Consider the following 25,318-nt stretch of genomic DNA (forward strand, 5'->3'; position numbering starts at 1 on the left):
TGTCCCCGGCCTCTTTCAGGTAAGAAGATGGCAGGGCGAAGGGAAGAGGGCTGGTCTCCTTCTCAGGGAAGTCTGAGGAAGAGGTTGGACGTCCCTCTCTCCCCCAGCGAGAAGGTGGCAGTGGGAGGAAAGGGTTGGGTGGAGGAAGGTAGGGCAAGAATATCCCCAGCCACCGTATGTCGCTTAGGAAGGGGGCTGCGTGGCAGGGAAGGGATGTGGCACCCTCCCAGGCAGAAGAGTGGGAATGTTAGACCTGGTTTCTCGCTAGGCAGGATAATAGAGGTGGGCAGAGGGAGGAGTTAAAATAATTTCCCAGGGCAAGTGAAGCAGTAGGAAAAAGAGGAGCTGAGTTTGGCAGCCCACTAGCTTGGATCCGCAACAGCAGAAAACGTGGGAGCTGGGAAAAGGAGTATGGAAGGGGAGGGCTGGCTTTGGGTGAGGTGTGTCTGGGAGAGATGGAGATGGGCATGCGGTCTGCTGTCCTTCTGGGGTGAGGAGAACCGGTGGCGCATGGCCGCAGGTTCCCGCTGCATGGGTGGAGGCTTAAAAAGGGACTTGGCTGTGAAAGTGTAAGGTTGGAATTTATGGACTGGCATTTTCCAGGTAGGGGCTGCAAGCTGACTTCCTTCAGGGATGACAAGGAGAGGATTTTGAGGCTAGCTCAGTACTGTATGTATATAGCACTGGGTGGATAGGTGGCATGCATCTTGATTCTGTTTCCTACTGAGGCTTAAACCAGTGAAAAGATAAAACCTCTTCACACACAAGTTTTTATGAACAGGGATAAAAAACAGGTGAAGAGAGTCCAGAATTCTCTCATTTGGCTGTGTAGCTTTGATATTGAGGTTGATGCATACACTTTCAGTTCGTAAGAAATGGTTTGCACTCCTCACTGTCATTGTATCATAAGTGCCTTGAATCTTTAACAACTAAAAACTTCCTTCAGTTCATGGAAGTTGTTTAACTTCATCAGTGTGAGAAAATACAGCTCAGTCTCCCTCCCTTATGTAGAAGAGATCTGAACCCTTTAGTGTTATAATGTGTGCTCATGGGGGACAAAATAACAAGCTGTGTAAAGGGATAAGGTTTCTAGTTCTCCTCTTGTGTCTTTTTTGAGACTTTGTAAGAAGTAGCCATAAAAAGTAATCCTCCTCTCTCAGGAAAACTAGGCCCATCAGTTGTAAGAGCTCTCTGCATCTGTTTTTAAACCTGTGTCATTTGACACCATCAAGTTCCCATTTGGCAGGTGTGAGGTAAAATAATTATTTCACCTTGTTTTACATGTAATCATTTGTATGCAAATATAAATATGTTTAGCATTCAAGGCAGAATATTAACATTCAGTCATCTTCGAGCAATATCTGGATTTTTAGCCTGGCTCTGAGTTTTAATTTATTGGTGCATAGATCAACTTTTTGCTAGTTTCTTTCGCAAGGTAAATATTTTAAAATTAATAATTATTCCTGTCTTACACCTTGTTAACTGTTAAAGAATGAGTAGCAATTAGTATCTTTTGGGTTTACCTACTCACAAAGTTTGTACACACCCTCAGCCCCTCACACCTCCAACTAAGAATGACTTTTTCATTGTTCCTGCATCTGGCAGATGAAACTTCCAAAGCGCCATGGACTTCAATGACCAGTTTTTGTAAACCGAAGAGCAAAAATTAATATACGTGTTCTTGAAAGTTAACCAATTCAGGTCAGGCCCTGTGTATAAATCAAGGGCACACAGAAGTTAGTGGGAAGTAAGGTAGGATGTGAACTTAAGGTATCAACAACTCTCACGATGGTTACTGCCCATTGTGAACTCTCTAACCTTAAAGTAAATGTGAAGTAGCTTTTTCTTTCCCTATTGGTGGGTAAGCTACATCAATTTACTTTGCATTTATAAGATGATAAGGGCAGGCACATAGGTAGTTACAATGCATCTGTGCTGGTTTAGTTTGTGCTAACGTGTTTGCGTTTAACCAAGTAGTTCAATTTATAAGAATTTATGCTGCTCTTCATGATGAAGATTTATGAACTTATTTCACTCTGAGCAAAGCTGTCATTTTTACTGTAAAAAGAACTGGAATTTTAAGTCTCACAATTTTTCAAGAATTTTGAGGAATCTCAGCACCTACTCATTTCACATGAGCTGCTGGTGCTAAATGCTCCTGAAGATTAGTCCAAGAATTCAGTCATGGAGAAATGTTGATGAAAGCACAGTGTGGTTTTTAAAAAGTATTTTTAGTGATGTTATCTAAAAGATGTATGACATGAACCACTACTAAGAGACTATAGAGGCCCTAAAACAGGCATTGTTCATTTGTTTCCTTTTATGAGAGACAAGTTAGTGATGTGGGCAGATTAAAACAAAAAGATTGACACGCTGCTTTAAAATTGCCTTGTTCGTGCAATCCATAAAGTAAATAGATGTACTTTCATTCTTCCTTGCTTTATATGGCTAATTGTAAGATTATTTTTTGGGGGGTGTATGTTACAATTTTACAATACAAATTTTCCCTATAATTAAAGTATATGTATCCTTCAGACACTTCAAAAGTACAGGTAAGCTGGACAATTATATGTTTTATAATATAAGGTCAGGATTCCTTACAGTGCATTTTTTTCTTTTATATCAGTCTTGTAGAAATAAGTGTCCAAACACTGCATCGTTGTCTGTCTTTGATACTTTTCATGTAATTTAGGATGAGGAGAAGTTGGATCCGATGGAGTCGAATGGCATGATTCTATTCATCGCTGGATTGCAATATTCTACTTCTTTCCACCACTATATATGAACTAAATTCTTAGTAGCATTTGGTACTTATGTTCATAAATTATCCAGTTGAAATATTTTTCTGTGTCTAACTGAAATCCGGTAACCCTTAGCACTCAAACTAGTTTTGTGGATACTTTCTATTCTTCGCTGACCTATCTTTATTTGTCCTTTTAATGGTCTCGGTTCTATTGAACTATGGAGCTGTGAGCTTAACGAACACTTAGAAATCTCACGCTAACTTGGGCTCATGTAGTGTACTCTCATTCTGTTTTCTAGTGCTTTTCTTGTAGTTAGAAATGGTGCTTCAGGAATGCCGGGTATCTGCATACACATAAATGGGTGATGGAGAAACCATCTGTTTATTTAGTCAAACATTCAAGAATTGATAGTTGGCATTATTGGAAATATTTTAGGATTTTATTGAGGTATTCTCTTTCCCCTTCAGCAGAAGAAACTGTGATGCTAAGAAGTAATCCTTTTGCTGATACAACAACCACCAGAAAGAGTTTGCAGCTTTTGCTTTGGCTGAAGGAATGGCAGGGTTCTCATATTTTATCCGTCTGGCCAATTCATAAATGTGAGAGCACGCTGGCCAAAAGTCAAACAGGCTGAACATGCGACTTTCTTGTTTACAATAGTGTGGGGAGGAGAGATTTTTTTTTTAAGCAATGTTTTTTTCTAAAGTATTACTTGAAAGAAGTATAATGTGGTTTACAATGACCATGTTTTTGGGTAACTGCAGTGTTGAAAACTTGCAGAAGACCAGCTCTAAATCAAACACTTCTTAACAATGTGGTTAGTGAAGCTATAGCTTGACTTCAGAAACATTAGCATCTTAGTAGTACTTTCAAAATGTATATATAGTAGTATTCAGACGGATACACAGCTACTTCTTAAAACGAGTTCTAGTGATCAAGTAAAAGACTATTTTGGCAGCACCTTGGAACTGAGTTTCCCTTTCAGTGCTGCCTTTATGTTACGTTTACTTACTAAGCTGCAAGAAACAAGTTACAAGGGAGGAAGCTTTTTTTTAAACTCAGAATTCAGCAGAAATATATTGGTGTGATATGGCATCTGTCAGTGAGCAAATGTGTTGAGATCTTCAATTTCATTCACACAGATTACCAAAGAGATATCAAATATTAATGTCTTTAGGCTGCCAGTGTACATGCATCTTTCTTTTTTAAGGTACATGTTTTTGTTTTAATCTTAAATCAACAGTTAAAATGTGCAGGAAGGTGGAAAAATGTTCCCATCCTTTTTCTGAAGACAAATGGTAATTTTGACTTTGTTCTTTATCTGAGTCATATTAGAAAATGTAGTAACTCTGGTTACCAAATTATTTCCTTCTGCAATACATTCTTGGGCGCTTTTCCTTGTGTTGCGTGAGCAGTATTAAAAGGTTGGTTCACTGTTTTCTGTTGGTCACTAAAATTCAGGAATTCCTCCAAAATTTATTCTGCAAGTGGCTTTTGAAGAGTAAATGATTTTATTATACTTGATACTTAACACCCTAATGAAGAAGGTTTTAAGCTTCAGAAAGATTACATCTGTATAATAGCATGAAAATCTACCCATCTGATATTCCATATGTTAGAAGAAATCTGAGAATTAAATAGGATATATTTTTGTTTTCACTTAACCTGTAGTAAAGCCATTGTAGTTAGTGGCTTCCACCAACATTAAAAACAGCATTAGGTAAGACAATGGGCCTGATTCCACAGAATATGGTGTTGCTGGCTTCAGCATGTAGTTTTTGAAAGTATTTTTTGCTGGTTTTCAGAAGCTAAACTAAAATTTAGCTTCAGAGCTAGTTTTTTAGATAAGTTTTTAAGAATTAATTCATAGATACCCTTGAGGGACAGATGAGTATTGTCCCGTTTCACTGGGGGAAGTCTTATAAAATTCCACTTTGCCAGACTCTTGTGGCAGAGTATTAATGTTACAGTAGAAGTCTGAATCTCTGTCTAGTGCAAGTGAATTCAGGAACATGGCCTGAATGTGCTGGAAGCCATGAAACAAGATGGAAAATGTTTTACTTGAGTTACCAGTTTTAACTGATTTCTTAATTTAAGAAGAGTATGTTGAACAAGTCACAAACTCAGAGTGTCTTGCTTAATACGTGCTTGTGAGTGACTTTTTTGAAAAACTTTCATATCAAATCTCCTTAGAAATAGTTTTTTAAAAAACAGAAAAATTGCATGCAGCCTCTCTGAAAGGTATAGACTTCTGTTATAGATGGAACTCCTTATGCCAGCTAATTTAGTATGAACCTGTTCTGTTCGGTAGAGTACTATTGTGGTATCCTAATCTGGTTGTGTCAAGACTTGAAATTGGGCTCTTTTTTTCCAAATCTTCACTGAGAAGACTTCTCTCTGTCAGTGTCAAGTCTTCACAACTGTTGGCCTGTACTCCTAGATCATGATCCGTAGGCATCTTCTGTAAAACAGACATGATCCTTTGCGTTGTTCTAGTTGGTACTTCCAGATTATAAACTTTCAGTAGTTCACAAAGATGCCTATCAGGCTAGAACCTGAGAGTTGTTGGAAGTTAGTGTATTATCAGATTGTGAATTGAAAGAGGGCTATGCTGTGAAGTCTTTTGTCTCTGATGGTTTGTAATGAAATCTTGGTTTAGGCCACATGTGAAAATGAGAAGGCTTTTTTCTGGTTTTCAATGCAAATGTTTCTCTACATCTTAAAATGGCAATGTGGTTCCTCAGGAAAGATACCGGAATTCAGAAACATATTTTGTATGTCTAATTTAAGGTGTAATGCTGAAATTTATGACAAAACTATAGAAACCCTATAATGCTTACATCCGAAATCTGAACAGCACCAAGATGATTTTGTTTTTAAACTTATAAGGAAGCCTGTGTAACTGTCTTTCTAGTGACCAGAAGTAAACTGTACATTATAAATACGTTACAGTGAATATATTCTAACTCTTTTGACAACTAAAGAGGGTGAAAAGAGACATTCATATTCTGTACAGATATGCTAAGGTTTGTGGGCAGATCTTTTAAAGAAAAAAAGTTGGTTTTAGTGGTATTCAAACCTGAAGAAAAGGAACATTGGGAAATTTTGTTATCTGTATTAGAAAAATAAGCAGGAACTCACTGAAGTCCTGAAATTTATGGAAGTCTTCACAGGTACACTGTGGAGAAGCAAAATCGCAATAATGTTTAAAGAGCAGAACTAGTTAATAGTATAGCTTCTTTCAGTAGTCTTGTGGCCAAAACCCCTGAACTTAATAGTTAGTTTCACTAAAATAAATTGACTCAGGGATAAACTTTGTTCTTTTCAAGCAGATTCTCCAAACTTTTGGTATCTTTCTAGGTCACAATCAATTGTAGCAAATTAAGATGTTGTCATTCTCTGTATTATTATTGTCCCTTTGTTGCAATTAATGCCCATGAACTATAAATTACAAAATAGAATGTATGTATACGCCTCAGCCGTTTTTAATGTAAAGTTTAATGGGTTTGTTTAAACTAATGAGAGGAAGGGTTAAAACTAAATTGGGAGACTATACACTGAAGCAGCTGACGCACACGTACATGTTTTGTTCTGCAGGCTGTGCTTTGAAGGCAATAACCTCTGGCAGAGAGGTGAAAGAAGGTGGTTGCAAATAACAACTTCTTAAACTGCTGCTGTTAAATTTTCTAAAGGGTATTTGCAAAGACTGAAGCCATAAAAGCACACAAGGATGATGTACAAAACTAAATTGTTCTATTAAATTTACTTTATGTTTTAAAAAAATAGAAGGTTGGGAAACAGTGGTTATTTGGAACTAAACTAAATTATTAAATTTTATGTGATGTTTTAAAAAAATAGAAGTTGGGAAAAAGTGTTTATTTGGAACTAATTGAAATGAATAGTTTATTTTCTGTTACACTAATGTGTATAGAAGTCTGTGTTTTAGTGTCCAAACTGAGAAAGATTACTGTTGTTAAAAATTTTTTGTTAGTAATGCTTTAGGATTCCATCAAGAACATAAGGAAATCCATGTGCACTTAGGGAAATGTGTATTTTTCTTTAAATATTTTATGGAGAAACTATATTAGTTGGGCTGTGGAAGATAATTTTAAAAAAACTTCCTAAGATAGCTTAATATGTATCTAGGCATGCTTATAACAAATTTAGTTCTGGTTCTATTTAAGCTTTGTTGTATATCAGTGAATTTTCCCAATTCAAGATTTAAAAGCAAGCATTAAGACTGTCTTCCAAAGAAGGAGACTTACAGAACATTTTTTTACCATATCTCATTTAACAGGTATATACAGATGTATATATTTATGTAATTAAAAGTTCACATGCAATATAGCTTATTTGAGAATCTGTAGAGGTAGATCCCATTTTGCTTCTTAAGAAACCTTTAAGTTCCTTTTGTGTGTATTTCTCTTTTGGCACTTAGTATAATCATCAGTGATTCTTCCGCTATCTGAAGTATTTCTTATATTTTATATTTAGAATAATGTATCGTAATAGATCTGGAATGTATATTTAGTTATATATGTTTTTTCCTTCTTTTCAACATAGGATTTTTCAAACTTTTAAGTACTCCACAATTGTCTCCATATTGGAAGCTGTTCAAGCAAGTGGACACTGTCCTAAAGAGTAAGAAACTTTTTTCCTCTTTATTTTGAGGATTCACGAAGAATCCAGTTGAGGAAGGATCCAAAACGGCTATGTTTTGAATAGTCAAGAGCTTAAGATAGTGTTTGTATTATATGGTAGTTACAGGTGAATTAGGTTTCTTTTTTTTACTGTTGAACTCTTAGAGCTAGGAGAAATTACTTGATTGCAAGTTTTCAGTTTTTCTTTTTTTCAATTAAAAATAATTTTTTGAATGCCTCTATTCAGTTAATTTATATATTGTAAAACCTTTTATACTATAACTTTGTTTAGCCAAAAAAACCTTTTAAATAAAGAGAAGTTTAGGAATTAAAAAAAATATTGAAATGCTGCAGAAAACCTGGCAGTTAAATAATTTCAAACCTGAACCTACTTTCTGGATGGGAAGAGGACTTTTGCATGATGTGAGCTCTATTTGCATGATGGGGGTTCCAGTATAGAAAAAGAGAACAACTAGAGGAAGTTTTCTGGCTGTACTGATAGAAAATTCGTATCACTTCACATAGATAGCAAACAACGATGAAGTATTTTAGCAACCTTCACCTAAGTATGTCTTTGGGCACATGCCTATTGTTTATGAATTTCAAAAAAAAATCTCTGCACATTATTTAAGTGTTCCTATTAATGTACAGCAGAGACATTTTAGTTTAGCAACATTGGAATAAGTCTTGAAGTTACAGAGCAATAAAAGGAGGATAAATATAATAATTTATGTACCAAATATGCACCGAATAAATTTTTTTTACTGGAACTTTGCAGGCTTTTGATAACTGTTATAACCAATTTATATCTTTGACATGTTACAACATTGTGTCAAAGATGTGGGGAGAAGAAATAATCTTTGTGTTAAAATCTGCTTCTTAATGCAGTGATATATGCTATCTTATCTTTTAATAAAGATCAAAGGCTGAACTGTATTAATTTTCTTGCAAAGCTTTTTAAGAGTTTGTCATCAAGAAACTATATTTAGGTAGAGGGAAATCTGTATTTATTGGAATTGGAGGATGCTCTGTGCCTTGGAGAGAATGATCGTGTTTTTGAAAGGGTAGCATTGTTTACGGAAAAACACACTGGTATAGAATGCAAGTTCATATACTAACTTTTTGTTTGTCTTTTAATGTTAGAGGGTGTTTTTCTTTGAGGCTTTTACACACAGGCCCTAGAAGCCTTTACTTTCACCCCATGCGCATTTTCCTGTAAACTGTGTAATGTTTTCAAGCCGCTTTCAGTTTAAAAGAGAAGCTCTTGAAGTTGAGCTCCTCTACCTACTGTCAAGGCAAGGAGTAGGATAAAACTCATGCAAGTATGCTCCTCTAGAAAGGCAGCGTCAATTCCTATTGCCAAGTACATATGTCAGTGTGTAATAGCATACTGCTGTTAAAAGATAATATGTGCAGGGCTTTTTGCATTGACAGGTTCAAAACCTAACCTCAAACCCTTTTTTTTTTTTTTTTTGGTCCTTATATTCTGTCTTAAAGTTGCCCTAAAACTTTTAGTATTCTGGCACAAACTACCTTTCAACCTCAGAGGTTTGTAGGGTTGGGTTTTTTTCAGTGGTCCTACAAAATGGGCATTTTACTTGCCTGTTTATCAGACATTTATAAAACCATGACTACTAGTGATTGTGTATTAATTCTGGTGTTCTTATTTTTATGGTATCTATTAAATTTTTGAGTTTAAAGTATTGTATTTGAATATACACTCCTGAAGTTAGTTATTGTGTGACTTGTTTACCATGTTTCATTTTCAGGTCTCTAATGATGAGGTATCTGTCTGGCTTTAAAGCACATCTCTGAGCTTCTTAATTCTTCGTTAAAGAGATGTGTTCTATATTCATGGGTAAGGATATTTTTTCTCTTGACTTGGGCCCTTTCCTTAAATATCTTTTGATATCTTTTTATTTAGAAGATTGCAGCAACTTATTTTTGTGTCTTATAGGTTAATCAGATACTTATTATAGTATAGGGTTCTTTAGGTGCCGTTGCTAGCTCTTAATTTTGACCCAAGCGAATTACTAAACTTCGGAATTCATATATCTAAATATCAGTGCTCTAACTAAATCACTCTAATTCTTAGTATTACAGATAGAGAAACAGCATGGTGGTATATAGGTAAATAACTTAAAAACTGGTCTGCGATCTGAGATTCCTTTTCTGAGACATACAACAGTTCTACAGGCTTTAATTGGGCATCTCGCCATACAACTTTTGAATTTGGAGTTGTTCTTTGAAGAAACTCCGTCCTGGAAAGCAATAAAAGGAAAGAATGTGAATTTTGTGGAATTAAAAAACCAACAACACTTTTTTTCAATAATATAAACCGTATTTTATCTGAAGAAACTTTGTGGTATTACACACCCCCACTTCAAAACAGTAGAAACAAAACAACCATGAAAATCTCACTAGAAAACACGAATTTTTCTAAATGCTGCTACTACTTTCAATTTTTGTAGGTCTCTAAATAAAATAGTTAAGATCATATTATAAAAAGTTGTCATGTATGAAGTATTCTCTCCATATATTAAGCACTGATTGCTGAAATATCATTTTGAGACTTTATAAATTTACCTTGAGTTAAAAATTCATGTTAAAATGGATGTTAAAGAAGTATAGTAATTGGCCCAAACATAGGCTGTGGCACTTTCTGATATCATGCTGTTTTATACAGAGTTCTGTGATACACTTTCTCTTTGGTGTGGTTTTGCTCTGTTCAGCTTAAGCAAAGCTATTCTCAGTAAAGAAGCTGTCTCATTCGCAGTGAAGGCAAACATCTTTGAGAATGGTTGAAATTTGTCTTTAGTTGCGTTGGAAGATAGATTTTCTTGCCAAGTGAAATGTCATTTGTCATGTTGGTTGACTTGAACTTTCATGAATGACCATAACAATTGACAGTTACTGAATATTTTTTTTTCTATAAATCTTTAATATTTATTTCCCAGAGGCTACCTGCTTCAGGAGAAAGGAGGAGAGGTGGTAGAAGGGAGTTTGTACACGTCTGAGGAGTAGAGGGGGAAACAGTCACATGAGGTGTTTGGTGCAAGCAGAACAAGTGTAGGTATGACAACGCACTACTCTGAATTACTGTGACAAGCACACACAAGCCAGTTTGCTCCAGTTTTGTGCTCTTACTCAGAGTTGGAACTGTAGCCATGGACTGGAACCTAGTCCTGAAAATTTAATTTGGGACCATCAGTTTCAAATCTTTCTCTTCCTAATCTTCAATTTCTAAACGAAACCGGTGTGTTGAGGGTATGATTTTACTACAGGGATGGCTAATTACTCAAAAATTATTATGAATGCATACTGATGAAAAGCGATTTTAAAATAAAATAATGTGTATTTATATATATAATTGGATGTGTATTTTTTTTTAATTAATGAAACAGGCTACCCAAACAAGTTTTCTCCTAATTTTAGTGATAACAGTAAGAGAAAATGCATCTTCTCAATCCATATTTAGCTACAGATACCATGGCACTCTTGTATAAAGACTTACTTACTCCTTTCTGTTAGGGAATAAAGGAGTTCCATCTCTACTAAATGTCTAAATGTCCTCTTTTTAATCTTCTACATTTTTTGGATTCTGAGGAAATTGTGCTGTCCCTTTGTGCATTTTAAATTTAACATGTACATTGATCTTTAAATCTGTAATGGAATATCATTTATATTGGCGCATCAGTGGGAAGTAACTTCTGTATTATTTAATTTACTGCAGCTTTTTGAACTTGGCCAAAGCTTTAATTATAATTAAATCTGACAAATAATGGTAGTGTAATTGTCTTTTTTTAATATTGGGGAGGGAATGTCTCTATAATTTCTGAATATTCTGCAGAAGTGATCAGTTTTTTGAGTATCTGTTTTTTAACATGCTGTATTGTCTACCTCTTTTGACACAGTGTTCCATTTGCTAATAGATGGGCAAATCATACAAAGCCACAAACTTGTCATGCTGTTGTATGCTACACAGAACTTAGAAAATACAAAGATTTTTTTAGTCTCTGTGGCAGATCTCTTGTTTGGAAGGAAGTCTGTTATGCCTGGTTGCGTTGCTTTCCTAAAAAAAAACCAAACCAAAACCCAAACCAAAACAAAAAAAAAAACCCCAAACAAAACACTCTGCATGCATATAATGTAAAACTCTTCCCTAGTAACGACTATCTGTGTTTAGCCCTTCTGTGTCCTTTACCTGTAGTCTGGATTTCTGTTATGTCATGCTTTTATGACTTCAGTTAAAATTCCTTCTGTCTGCTAACTTGTCCCTAGCTTCTTTCTGAGATAGCTTCTGTTATTTGTCTAGATAGCCATTGTTTCAACTTCTTTTGTGAAAAATGGCCATCAAAGTCACTGACTTCCTCTTATCTATGGTACTGTCACACATCAATCATGTGAAGCAGTGATACTTAGTCTATCAAAGTGTAGAAGTGTGGATGCCATGGTCGTGTGCTGAATCTTTACCTGATTTACTTGCTTATAACTAGAGTAGATTGTTTTCTGTTGTCACTTCATCAAAAGTAATCAACAATGCAATTAATGAAATAAAACACATCAGTAGTTTTTTTTTGTCTTGTATTTTACTGCTACTCCCACTTCATTTTTTTGGGAAAGCAAAATTTGATATCTTTGTTCCATTCTGTTTTCTTATGTGTTCATTGTTCTTTGATGTATTCTGTAAAATTAATCTATCTTTCCTTTTCTTCTGGTCTTTAAATTTTGTACCGTTCCCTTAATTTCTGCTCTTGCTTGTGTCTGTAACTACAGCTTTTCTTTTTGCTACTCAGATCTACTGCACACTAACGTAGTATAAGAGGGGATCATCTCTTTGAGACTTTCAGGCTATTTCTTCTTGGTCTTTCTTTCTGACAAGAATAAAGGGTTGTTGTTAAACTCTGATGGGCAACCAAAATGGAGAAAGTTTCTTCTTTTTCTTTTTTTTTTTCCCCTTTGAAGGAATGTTTTTTCCCCCTTTGCATTAACCGTGTTAACTTGAAACCTCAGTTTCCTAACCTAGCGCTGGTATTGGTTCATTCTTCTTGCACACACGCATTCTTGGATTCCTTAAGGAAAGGAATGAAACGGGGCTGAGTGTAGCCAGTTTCATTTCTAAGTGATATTGAATATAATAAGTAAAATTTGAAAAAGATCTTAAATTTTAAAAAAGTTAGAATTACAGAAGTAGTACATGAGATCTGCTTTTGCAGATTAAGAGGAACAACAGTAGTGCATTGATGTATATTCTGTCTGTAATTGAAAAGATAGTTTTAGACCATACAGAATACAACATTGTTTGCTTTTAAATGAAAAGCATGGGTTAAGCAGATACTAGTAGGTTTTTTTCATTCACTTGGACTCGTAAGATCTATTTTAATACGAGGTCCCCTGTTCTAATACTTTGGTTTAAATCTTTAATTTAAAATAGATCTCTTAACATTAAGAACTAGTAGATTGAAGAAAGTATCGATGTTCTATTTAATGAATAGTGACCAGACTTAAAAAAACCCGAAGAACTGGGAGATGTTTCTGTTCTGATTCAAGCAGGTTTGCAGAATAACTTGATACTTCTTGGAGAAAATGCTATGTTTTATGTGAGATGTCAAATGATACAGTTGGCAATCTGAAAAAAATTCCGTGTTTAATTTCTAGATGCTTTAGTATATCTGAAGATGGCAAATCTTGAGCTGTGTTTCAGCTGAAGTTGGGGAATACTGTTGACATTTCCTGGTAATTAATTTTAGAAAACATCATTTTATTTTTAAAGAAAAAAAACCCACATTTTTTTTTTCAGAATAGTGAGTCTAATGTATGATTTTGTTATATAGCCAGTAGCTAGTAGTTGCCCTGTAGTAGTGGAGTATATCTGAAGATGGCAAATCTTGAGCTGTGTTTCAGCTGAAGTTGGGGAATACTGTTGACATTTCCTGGTAATTAATTTTAGAAAACATCATTTTATTTTTAAAGAAAAAAAACCCACATTTTTTTTTTCAGAATAGTGAGTCTAATGTATGATTTTGTTATATAGCCAGTAGCTAGTAGTTGCCCTGTAGTAGTGGTTCCTGTTGATTAGTTTTCTACATAAAATCAGCTGGATTGGTACCGAGTAGAGAGTTTAAAATACAAAGGGAGAAACTAAATACTAATAAGAAACATTGCTGAATGTCTCTGGGTTCCAGTGCATTTAAAAAAAAATAAAACAAAGCCCACTGCAGAAAATTACAAATTTACCAAATGTCCTACAGTTGGTAAATATTGTTGAAGCAATTCTAGCTAATAGGGGGCAGTAACTTGTTAAATTCAAGTACGACCACTGTAGTCTTCCAATTGCTTCATCAGGTTGTACTTCTGTTGTGGTTCTCATGTTATTTTCTAAAATTTTTCCAAGTAGTTCTTAGGCATCGATGTTGTAGAAGGATCTTGCTCACTTTAAACTGGGTAAGGATTAATATTAAATCAGTATACAATGGTGGTAGAGAATTTAGACATACATAGTATTAAATTAATTTAGTTTTTACAAGAAGTGTAACTTCATCACAAATTCTTGATGTAAGAGGGCACAAAGATGTCAAACTGTATTTACCAAGAGAAGTAAAATTTTAGGTTGCTGTAAAGTGGAATTATTTGTCATAACAGTGATTGCTTGTGTTGAAATACTTAGTTTTGACAAAGCAAAGATTTTCTTTAAGGAAGAATGAAGAGCTCTTTTTCGTCTCTCCCCCTCCCCCCCCCCCCCCCCCCCTTTACACATTCTGCTGCTTTTACTGTAGTTTGCTTTATTGAGTAGGGATTCAAAACAAGTTTCCCCATTCTGATTGAAATGCAGCTCCAATAGGAGCTTATCTTCCATGAGAAGTATTTTGGAACTGGTACTATAAAACACTGGCTGCCATTGCATTGTTAAACTTGTAGTCATCAAGTCCAATAGATGAAAGTCTTCAAAACCTTTATTTCCATGAAAGCTTTTTTGCCAGCTGAAGGTAAAAGCATGTCCAAAGTTTGAATTGGTACCACAAATCTCTTTGGGAAAGGAGAAGGCTGGATGAAAGTGTGTTAAAACATAATTGTAGCTGCCATCATTTTCTATATAAGAGGGAGCAAGGACATTGAGAAGAGAATCACTTACAGAAAGCATGTAAAGTTTTCATGTCAGAACTTTTGTTTCATTAAGTTGGATGTGAAAAGGTAGGGTTTTTTCTAAGGAAGGGGCAGAAAAATAATACTTGCATGCCACTTAAGTTCAGAAATGCAGCACAGTTTGCCTTCATTTGCCTTCATATGCCTTCATAATTTGTAAGCTGAGCATCCAATGTTTTCATATTCAAGCACAGCAGAGAGAAACAAAAAGGACAATTGCTCAATAAATTTGGAAGATGACTTTGTGTGAAAGGCTAGTTTCTCCAAATCAAATATCCTTGAATTTCCAAGCTGTGCTTTTCTTTGGGCTGAAAAGCATAGCTTGGACGCTGTAGACACTGAAGAAAAAGGCTAGGAGTAAAAGTTCTTCTCTGGTCAAAAAACAAGGTGTCTTTGCAACAGAGTTGTGTTTAGGCTATCTACAGTGGTATCCTTTCCAAAACAGGTTGGTTGGTTTGTTTTTTGTCACTTCATGATCTCCTCTTCACAGAGAAGCTTTCTTCATAATAAAATGATCTCCTTCACAGAGAAGCTTTCTTCATAATAAATTTATGTTGGTCTAATTAGCCTGGAGAGGTTTCTCGTGTATCTAGCCTTCAGATTTCTCAGTTTGGAAGTTCATCTGTGCTATCCATCTTGCTTGGATCCTTGAAGTGAAGCTGACATCTTCAGGTTATGCTTCCTTTTTATACCTACCAAGATTTATTTGTTTTATAAAGCCTTTGCATTTTATAAAGAGAGTTTGTATTATTTGTCTCTTATTTCCTCCCTTTTTTTCCTTAAGCTGAAAGAAAGTACAAAAAACTAAGATGAAAAGTGTTTCTTGGGTTTTGAGCAGAAAAGCAAATTTCTGTGAGGCAAGCTCAGAGTTATTGTGTTGCAACTGCAGTGATGCCAGCTGTTATGCATGCTTTTTTCCCGTTTTTTTACTATAAAGGTACACAGTAATCAAGAAAACATGAAGTGATTCTCTGGTACGTGTGTTTTCAATACAGGGTTGTTTTAGTCCAGTTTGAGAGTTCTAGACTACTATGTAGTTAAACTCAAGAGCATGTATAGTAGTTAATTGCTATGGAGTAGCTGGCCCATGTGTCACTTACCCTATGTAAAAAAAATTGTACATCCTATTGTATCAATATAATTAAAGACAAAAGAAATATCTTTTTTCCTATTTTTTTCAAGTTAGCACAAATTGAATAGCCCTCCTTACAAATCACAGTGAAATATAGTTTATCTCTGGGCATAACCAAGGTGCTATATGCAATCTGCTGAGCTATTTATACTCACTCTCAATATGTAAACTTTTATTCATACAGGCTTCAGATTTGAGTTTTTAACAGTAGAATCCTTGATAGCCTGGAACATGACATTTTACACATGGCTACCATAATTTCCATCTGTCTTTGCCCAGATGGGGGTTTCTTTAATTAAATCATTTGTTCTGTGTTTCTGATATTCTTTCCTTGTACTTAATCTGATTTGGTTCTCATCTTTTAAAATAGCTCTCCCCCGACTTATCGTTTGAATTGAAATATCCTAAGATAAGGGATGATTATATTACAAATGTTACAAAAACCTAAAACCATGCCACATCATCTGCCTGGATCCTGATGTTGGCTTATCATCTGTTGGAAGGTGTTTGATACTGGGAAAGTCATCATTCTGTTGCTTTTAATCATAAGCAGCCAACTTAATCAGTGTTAGAAGATAATGGGGTCTAGTTTTCATGTTTGTGCTTTCTTTACCTTGGGACTTCAGGAAGTCCTAACTTTAAGCAATAAGTTGTACAGGTATCATCTGGAATCCACGGCTCCTTTGTTATGCTAAGCTGTCACCTTCCTGAGCTTCTGTGCCTTTTTTATAGTATGCTTGTTCTCTATACTCATAGTAATTAACACTCATACCAATCCATACGTGATAGATGTCACCAATTGGTGTCTTTCAGTGTGAGACAGGATCCATCTGTCCTTTTTCTGTGTAGACCAGAAGTTTTATATACCCAAACCCTCAAAAAGGTTTATTAATTTAGGTTAGGCTTTATTCTGACTATGGTCACAATACTTTCAGTGGACTAGGAGTGTAAGCAGAACAGCTTTTCATCAGCTTGTCAAAGGCTAGTTTGTACTTAATAGGTTCAACATGAACCTTGTCCGTCAGAGAATATTTCACACTTCCAGGGTGTCCATTTCTGGAAGAATCCTATACTTATTTTATTCTTAGGAGAATTCATTACTGAAGAATTGCAATTGAAATGGAGGAGAGCAGCATAAAGGTGAGCTTTAGTACTAGGGTCAGGAATTAAAAGCTGTGGCTGTTTTCTTCCCTTTTTTCTTTATAGTAATTAGATCTGTGTATTGACAGGATAACGGAATGATTATTCCATGGAGATGCTCATTTAAAGTGATTGCTCCTCTATTCTAGAGGTTTACTAGTTATCTGGGGAGGTAGATTATCACAGAGACACATTTTCATTCATTTCCCATTCTGTTTGATTACACTATGAATGTGCAAGTTTTTAGGCTAAAGTTAAACTACCCATCCTTCTCAGCTCCTCTTGCCTGAAATCCCTGATTGCAAACTAATTCACTAGTGATCACTCAGTCGTATTATGAATAAATAAAAAAGAAAAACAACTTGTGTTTCAAAACTAGATAAGTGTGTAAACTCTGTTGTTGAACAAACGGTAGTTCATCTTTGACTGTATCACTGTATTCATCCTCTTGTCTTTCCTTTAAATAACAGTTCTATTATGTCTTTAAGTGAGATAAAATATAGTTTTTCAGAATGTTACTTAATGCAACTTAAATAGAAGAAATGGTACCTCTGCTTTTCCTACTGAAGTCAAGGTAGCTTTGTTTTTATATGTAGTTTATAACCTCTCAAGTCTCTTGTTTAAACATACAGAATTATTGTGTACATTTTATGTATTACATGATTTCTTTGTACAAACAAATTTTAATTCTGGACTACTAAAAACCCAGTTCTGTTACAATTTGGTAGTTTTAATGAAAGTGGCAAAGGAGAATCTGAAAGTGTGCTTAGGTAATAGAGCAAACTGAATGAAAAAAATGAAACCATTACATTTAAAACATCAAATATTACTTTAATTACGTAAGGCAGAAAAACGATGCACAGGGCATCGAGTATAAACAAAAATAATTGATTTGTGGTTTAAACAAACTTTCAAGTTACGAACAAAATACCAAAAATCAATAAAAGTGTTGGGGAGGGGAAGGAGTGATGAGGAGAGTCATGAAAGTAATTTTTCTCTTTTTTCTCTTTTTTTTTTTTTTTTTTTTCTCCCCCCTTTCCCTTAGGCTGCTTTAACACTTTAAGACGAATGTTTCATCAGAAGCACTAATGGATGTTGGCATGCCTTGGATAAGGTGGTGACCGCTGGATGTCATTTGTTTCTGTTCACTGCAGAGAGCCAAAATTGACTCCATTTGGAGTTGAGAGAAAAAGCAGTACAGACCTATCAAGATGACTGATCCTATGATGGATTTTTTTGATGATGCCAATCTTTTTAGTGAGACCTTAGAAGGTTTGTCAGATGATGCCTTTGTTCAACCTGGACCTGTTTCACTTGTTGATGAATTGAATTTGGGTGCAGAATTTGAACCTTTGCACATAGACTCATTGAACCATGTGCAAGATGCTCAAAATCAACAAAAGATGAGTGAGTTTGATCAGCTGAATCAGTATGATTCCCTGAAACTTCACTCAGTAAATCAGTCTTTTAATAGCTCAGCTGACAACGTCTTATCACCACACTCTCAATTCAATTGTTCACCAATTCATCCGCAAAACCAGTCTAATGGGATGTTTCCAGACGTGGCTGATGGTAGTCCTATGTGGGGTCATCAAACTGCCACAACTGTTTCGAATCAAAATGGGTCCCCCTTTCACCAAGGACATTCTCAGTCTATGCAGCAAAACAAAAGCTTTGTAGCACACCATGACTTTGCCTTATTTCAGGCTAATGAACCGCAGCATCAGTGTGCCTCGCTACGGTCGCAACAAAGCAGAAACAACACGGGGCAAGATGCTCTGAGTCAGCCAAAAGACTTCATGGAAGTTAACGTATCTACTTCTCACAGAGTCAGTGTTAACCATCCACCTCCAGTTTCTAATCCATCAACTTCACAGCAGCCTCTGTCTGTTCAACAGTTTTCTCAAACTGCAAGTGCTTCAATACATTTTTGTGGGAATCAAGAAGGAAATTTTGATGGACAGTCCCCAACTATTACTCCATGTTCTGTCAATAATAGCCAACAATTTTCATCTCCTTATTCTTACTCTAACAACCACATTTCTCCTACCAGCCTTCTTCAGTCTACAACAGCTCTTTCTACTAGCCAGCAGACACACTCTATCTCTGACTTCACTGGAAGCGATGCCTTTACATCTCAAACAGGGACCAAGCAAGAAACAACTGAGCACATGTTGAATCCTAATACACCTTTGAATTCAAATAGTTTTCAAATGTTGCATTCTGCGCATCCTCAGGGCAACTTTAGTAGTTCAAAACTCTCTCCTGTGAATATTAATTTTCCAGCTTCTGCTGGTTCTGCTTCTCAGATAAGCCATTTCACTGACCCTATTGAAAGCAACGGTTTTACATCTTTAGATGACAACTTACTTCATCAGGTCGAGACTCATAATGAACCATTTACAGGACTTGACCCGGATGACCTCCTTCAGGAAGACCTTCTGCCACAGTTTGATGATTCTGCGTTTGTCCAGGATAGCACAAGCCATGTTTTAGAGCATGACCTAGAACGCCATATAACCCCACAGCAAGTAACACAGTCATCTGATCTTGTTCGGGCACAGTCTCAAAGTCAGATCCATCCTTGGCATTCTTCAGTTTCTAATCAGCATCTGCAAGACAGAAGTCGTGTCACCTTACAAGGACAGGTATGTAGGGATTTGGGGGGTGGGGGTTTGAGCTGTTTGATTTGGTTGATCTGGTGAAATGAATAATAGTGACTGGTGCTTGTGCCAGAGCACGATAACTGGAGTCTCTGAGCTGTTGTTATTTGACCCTGAAGAAGTCTTAAGTAACTGCTAGTTTAGGAGAAAAAAAAAAACCTGTTGATGCAGGCCTTCCTTTCTCCTGGTGTTTTCTTGCCATTGTAGAAAACAAGATCTATATGAGCTGAAATACTTATTCAGAGAAAATGGTGCTGGTCCTTCTGCTGCTTATATTTCCCAAATACAGCAGAGAAAATTGGTTGTTTTACGATTTTGGTGCAAATACAATGGCTTATTGTCTTTTAAAGTACTTATAGCAACATATTTTTAAGAGCTTTAAAAAGGCTTGTATGGCTGATTTCCTGGAAGAATTGCACTGGTTTTGTTGTTACTCAGTCCTTTGCTTGGTATCTTTGTGCTTGTGCTCGTTGGCTAAAAATACAAACTTTTTAGTTGTTGTTTTCGATGTGATTAGTAATAATAGAAAACATATAAAAGGCTATGCCTATGTTTGATTTTGTTACTTTTGGCTAAACCAAAAAAATGCAGTTGTTTTAGTGTAATGTGCACATCTACTGCAAGTATTAAAGCCCTCCGCGTGGAGGACAAGATAACATAAAAATTATATTATACTTTTTTAATGGTATACAAGAGAAACGAACTTTGCAGACAGCACTTTTCAGATTATCTGAGAGAAATTAAAATTGTGTGAGCGTTGAAGAGTTCAGAAAGACAATCCTTCAATCCTTCAGCCTGTTTCTTACGAGTGCTTTCTCATAACACATGTAACGTAGTGAATTTTCAAATAGTTTTAATTGAGATATTAAGTCCACTTTTTTTTAATGCTGACCTTCATCGGTATCATCATCTCTTTTACAGGAAGTGTGTAAGCGTCAATAAATTGAAATATAGACTGGTGCTTCTGGCTTGCTTTGGTCTCTTAGGAGAGTAGCTAAGCTTTTCAAAACCAAACAAAATAGGGCAAGTAAAGTTATTTTTTCACAACACTGTAACCAGCAAAATCATGTTTTTATTACAGCTACTAGAAATCTCAGCATATGTGAGATTCTTGCAGATTTTTCAGCGCAAAAAGTTCCTAAATCAAAAGAAAATACATCCTGAGTATAGGAGAGACTTAATAACGGAAGACAAATAATTATTCTTTCAGCTTTTAAAATTTATCAGTCTTTAAAGCTGTTGCTATGGTTTTGGAGGCTAGTTTAGTGGCTTTCTTTGTTAATGCTTGAAGAGTGGTATCAATGACTGCATTACCTGTAAGTTAATACCTTAATATTATCATAGTTTGGCACTGCTTGGTAGCTTCCAGCCCAAATTTGATTTGACAGGAATGACTGAAACTTCTTCAGTTAGATGGTTTGGCAGAAGGAGCTGTAGCTTCTGTGTGATAAATGCACATATTCAGCTGCCATTGCTGGTTATCTAGGGTTTCCAAAATTGTGAGACTGTCTGTTGAAATCCATGTACATCTGAACGGTGAAAGTAGGAATTTTTATTTTAAACTCCTGTTTTAAATTCTAGTAGGAATTTAGCTTGTATTTGGGAAAGGAGAGGGAATATAAACGTTTTGTAATTTTCAATCTCTGCATTTCAAAATAGAGGCAACTCTGACATCAAATATATACATGCAGAGAGCTTTAAAAAGGTTGTAATAACTGTATTACTTCTCTGTATTCTTGCTACCAATATTCTCTCTACCTGAGAATCTAGAATGGTGTCTTACTGGACAGAATGGTCTTATTGGGAGGGAAAGGAACTTAATTACTGACTCTTGTTTCTACTCAGCTTGCAGGACACGGGCCTGTGAAGGAGGCAATGTAACACTTTTCCCCCGCCCTTAACTTCATGTCATTAGTGTAGAGAAAAGGGTTTAACACATTTAATCTTTGGTCTTGGTTCAGTAGATTGCTTCTCCATTACAACTTCTGCTTATGTTTATGGAGCGTGTAATTTTGAATTCCTACTAGTGAAACTTTTTCTGTACAATTGTGGTGTGATGTTAATAGAACATGGATACGGCTGTGTATTTGAGATTAGCTTGATTCACTGAATGATACAGTAGATGCATTCTGTTGGTTTCGATAAACACTTCTTATTTTTCAGGTCGGGGAGGGTGAAGAAGAGGGCACAGCCCAAGTAGCTACTCTTGTCAGTTATCTCGGTAACCTGAAGACACGTGGTGTAGTAGCTACTAGTGAAACATGATCCTGTTTATTGCTGTGTGTACAGTACTGCAGAGGGAGCAGGGCCCGAGCTCCCTGCCAGGAAGCGGAGCAGCGGAGCCCAGAGTTGTGAACAGTAGCGTGGAGGCTGCTGGTCTCCCGTGGGCACGCTCGGGGTGAAGGCTGAAGAGGAAGCGGGTTCCGGGAAAAGTGGGGGTGGCGAGAAATCCAGGGGTTAGTATCGTTTGTGAGGAGCATGTGGGATACAAGCCAGGTGGTGAAAAGTGGGTCTAATAAAATTTTCTGGTGCTGTGACTTTTCTGTTGTATACATCAGAACCTTTCAAGACTTACTTCGATCTTGCTGACCGTCAGTTTTAGCGCTTTGTTTTCTAACTAGGAATAGAGGGAAAGTTCTAAGGCCCGTGGAGAGTGTTTTAAGTTTTTTGGGGTTTGGTTTTGGTTTTTACCATCATGTGAAAACAAAGCAACTTTACAGTATTTAAACTTTTTTTACATTTTTCTCCTGGAACTTTGAAATGAAACGGACAGAAAACAGGTAGTTACAAAACTGCTTGGTTTGGCTTTTATTATTTTGGGGTATGCAATAAATTGTATAAATTGGATTCTGACCTTGAGTTTACCTAATCAGATGGATGTTTAATGTTTCCTTCAGAAACTGGTTGTGAAGCAGTAGCTGTCAAACTATTGTGAGGAATGTGTTGTTGGGGGAGTGACAGAAGCAAACAATGTCGAAGCCTCTTTAAATCAGCAGTGTATGTAATATGAATAGTAATAGAATAGTAATAGAAAAGTGTAGCAATTACTTGAAGTTAAGAAGTGTTTCAGATCTGTCTTTTGTCTGATTGCAATTCTAAGAGTGGTTCTAATTCTCACTTTTATTCTTTGACTGCTTTGTAGAATTGCAAGTTCAAGATGAGTTTATTCTGTCTGAGCTTTTTACAAATGTGTGTGGTTTAACCAGAGAGGAAAAAGGTGAGGTAGGGGATGGGAGGGAATACTGGTCTTACTGAAACTGGTTGTTTTTAGGCGAGGAGTTAGGTGGGAAGGGATTTTGATAACTTTCATATGTAATAGTTAAGGTGAAATGTTTATTATTTAACAAGACAATGTCTCATACTGGCTTTTGTACGCATTGAGGAAACGATTACTAGTGGATTTAATTATTTTCATCAGTTTTATTTTGATAATGATTGAGATTTTAATAAATTGTAAATTGGATTCTGACCTTGAGTTTACCTAATCAGATGGATGTTTAATGTTTCCTTCAGAAACTGGTTGTGAAGCAGTAGCTGTCAAACTATTGTGAGGAATGTGTTGTTGGGGGAGTGACAGAAGCAAACAATGTCGAAGCCTCTTTAAATCAGCAGTGTATGTAATATGAATAGTAATAGAATAGTAATAGAAAAGTGTAGCAATCACTGAAGTTAAGAAGTGTTTCAGATCTGTCTTTTGTCTGATTGCAATTCTAAGAGTGGTTCTAATTCTCACTTTTATTCTTTGACTGCTTTGTAGAATTGCAAGTTCAAGATGAGTTTATTCTGTCTGAGCTTTTTACAAATGTGTGTGGTTTAACCAGAGAGGAAAAAGGTGAGGTAGGGGATGGGAGGGAATACTGGTCTTACTGAAACTGGTTGTTTTTAGGCGAGGAGTTAGGTGGGAAGGGATTTTGATAACTTTCATATGTAATAGTTAAGGTGAAATGTTTATTATTTAACAAGACAATGTCTCATACTGGCTTTTGTACGCATTGAGGAAACGATTACTAGTGGATTTAATTATTTTCATCAGTTTTATTTTGATAATGATTGAGATTTTTTTTCAGAAAGGAAAACTTTATTTTATGAAATAGTTAATGAACTGTAGCTATTGGAATGGACCCAACATTAGACAACCATAGATCTTTAACTACAGTTATGCTGAGGTTATATAAAATTAAGAACGAACATTAAATACTTGTTGTTTCATTATTTGAAAGCAAGCATACTCATCACATTTTTACTTGTACAGCTATTCTTTTGATAGAAACTAATTTAAAAATTAATCTGTTCAGTATAATAATACTGCAGAATTAAAAACAATCTAGAATGTCTTATGCTGCTATTATACTTTCTATGCCTGCTGTAATTAGATTACAATTATAAATAAATCGTGCCTCTTAATCTTACATCATGCATTTTTCATCAGAGTTAGTTTGAGAACAGAAAGTAAAGTGGAGAAACGCAGTGAAGATTTGTGTAGCCTCAGCTTTGACCAATATAACACTTCTGATCTTTTTAACTCCACTTAAAACTGTTTTGAGTTTGCTAAAGCTAAATAATCTATTTGCTTTTCGTAAAGTTGAAAAAAGACGAAAAAAATACAGGCTTCAACATTCAGTTCTGCATGTTTAGAAGAAAAAGGAAGTTGGAAAGATAATCTGAAGTATAAACTGTCCTAAGAGAAGTTTACAACCATCTCACTGTGTATGTTATTTTGTAATAAGCATTTTAATCTCTTCTGGCTACATACATGAAAGCAGAACAATTGAGATTAAACTGGAAAATAATTTTCCATTAATAATCTTAAGTGCTATAGGACAAGGTGGTAGTCTTAGTTCTTAAATCAGGTGAATCTTTTTTTCCCTTTTGTGATGAAAAGTTTGGCACCTAACTTGATAATTCAGTATATTCATGAATTCCAGTATCTTACATCTGACTTTTTTTTTTTTTTGAACTGACTTGAAACATGCAAGTGCTTTTGTGCTCGCAAGCACGAGCTTTCCTACCGCTTGTTTTATAGCACCAGACGACACTCTATTTTTGGAGAAAATTTGTCTTGCTCTTGTTGAAAGTTTAGCAAAGAAAGTCTGAACATTGTAGATGATTGCTTGGTTGGTGTCATACCCTGGGACATCTGCATATATCAGAATGGCATAAACTCATATATGAGCGTATCATCATAGATGGAACTAAGTTTCACCTGATCAAAGTCCAGGCTTATGTGCTGCTGAGATGCACGTCCTGAATAGTCTCAGGCCTTTCACCTTTGACTGTGTTAGCAGATGCCTCCATTTTATAGCAACTCTAAATTGATTGTAGATAAGTATCCCTTGGATTATTCCACTTAAAACCTCTTACTTATTAAACCTCTTACTCTGTCATTGGTTGCTGTTCTTCTTGTATATGAAATCTTGCACTGTAAAGTTTTTATGGGAGAAATACATAGTAACCAGTGATGTATTTTCTGGGCTAGTTATGGTAGGTACAACAAGCCAATTACTTGATAGATGCAGTTATGGAAGATGTATAAAAGTCAAGGATAGAGTATTTGTCAGAGTTTATTTCTTACATTTTGTATAGTTTAATTGTAAGTGAGCCTGTAATGAGAAATATTTTAAAGTAATGAACTGATTGTAATGAGAAATTTTAAAGTAATGAACTGATCACACTATACGTAAATTCTTTGTAGAAGAGACTGGCTATATATTGCTTGTGAAGCAGTGGATGACAGTTTTCAGTGGGACTGAGCATAACAAAATACATGTCTCAAAATGTGCTCTACTTTGCATCATCTGAAAACTGAAATCTAGACATCTGTTCCAGTAAGCATTTGTGGTTGGGGGGGGGGGGGGG

The 25,318-nt window shown here is 35.7% G+C and overlaps 1 protein-coding gene across 1 annotated transcript in view; it reads left to right on the forward strand.

The window, feature by feature from the left end:
- Nucleotides 1-7,302: 7,302 nt before the first annotated feature.
- CHD9 (chromodomain helicase DNA binding protein 9) overlaps nucleotides 7,303-25,318 on the forward strand; it is a 98,206-nt gene continuing 80,190 nt past the window's right edge. The window contains exons 1-3 of the mRNA XM_009276722.1: nucleotides 7,303-7,385; nucleotides 9,154-9,242; nucleotides 17,845-19,447. Of these exons, the coding sequence (XP_009274997.1) occupies nucleotides 18,011-19,447 (1,437 nt within the window). The 5' untranslated portion in view covers nucleotides 7,303-7,385; nucleotides 9,154-9,242; nucleotides 17,845-18,010. The remainder of the gene's footprint in view (nucleotides 7,386-9,153; nucleotides 9,243-17,844; nucleotides 19,448-25,318) is intronic.

The sequence above is a fragment of the Aptenodytes forsteri genome, unplaced genomic scaffold, assembly GCF_000699145.1.
Source record: "Aptenodytes forsteri isolate BGI_AS27 unplaced genomic scaffold, ASM69914v1 Scaffold33, whole genome shotgun sequence".
Taxonomy (NCBI): Eukaryota; Metazoa; Chordata; class Aves; order Sphenisciformes; family Spheniscidae; genus Aptenodytes; species Aptenodytes forsteri.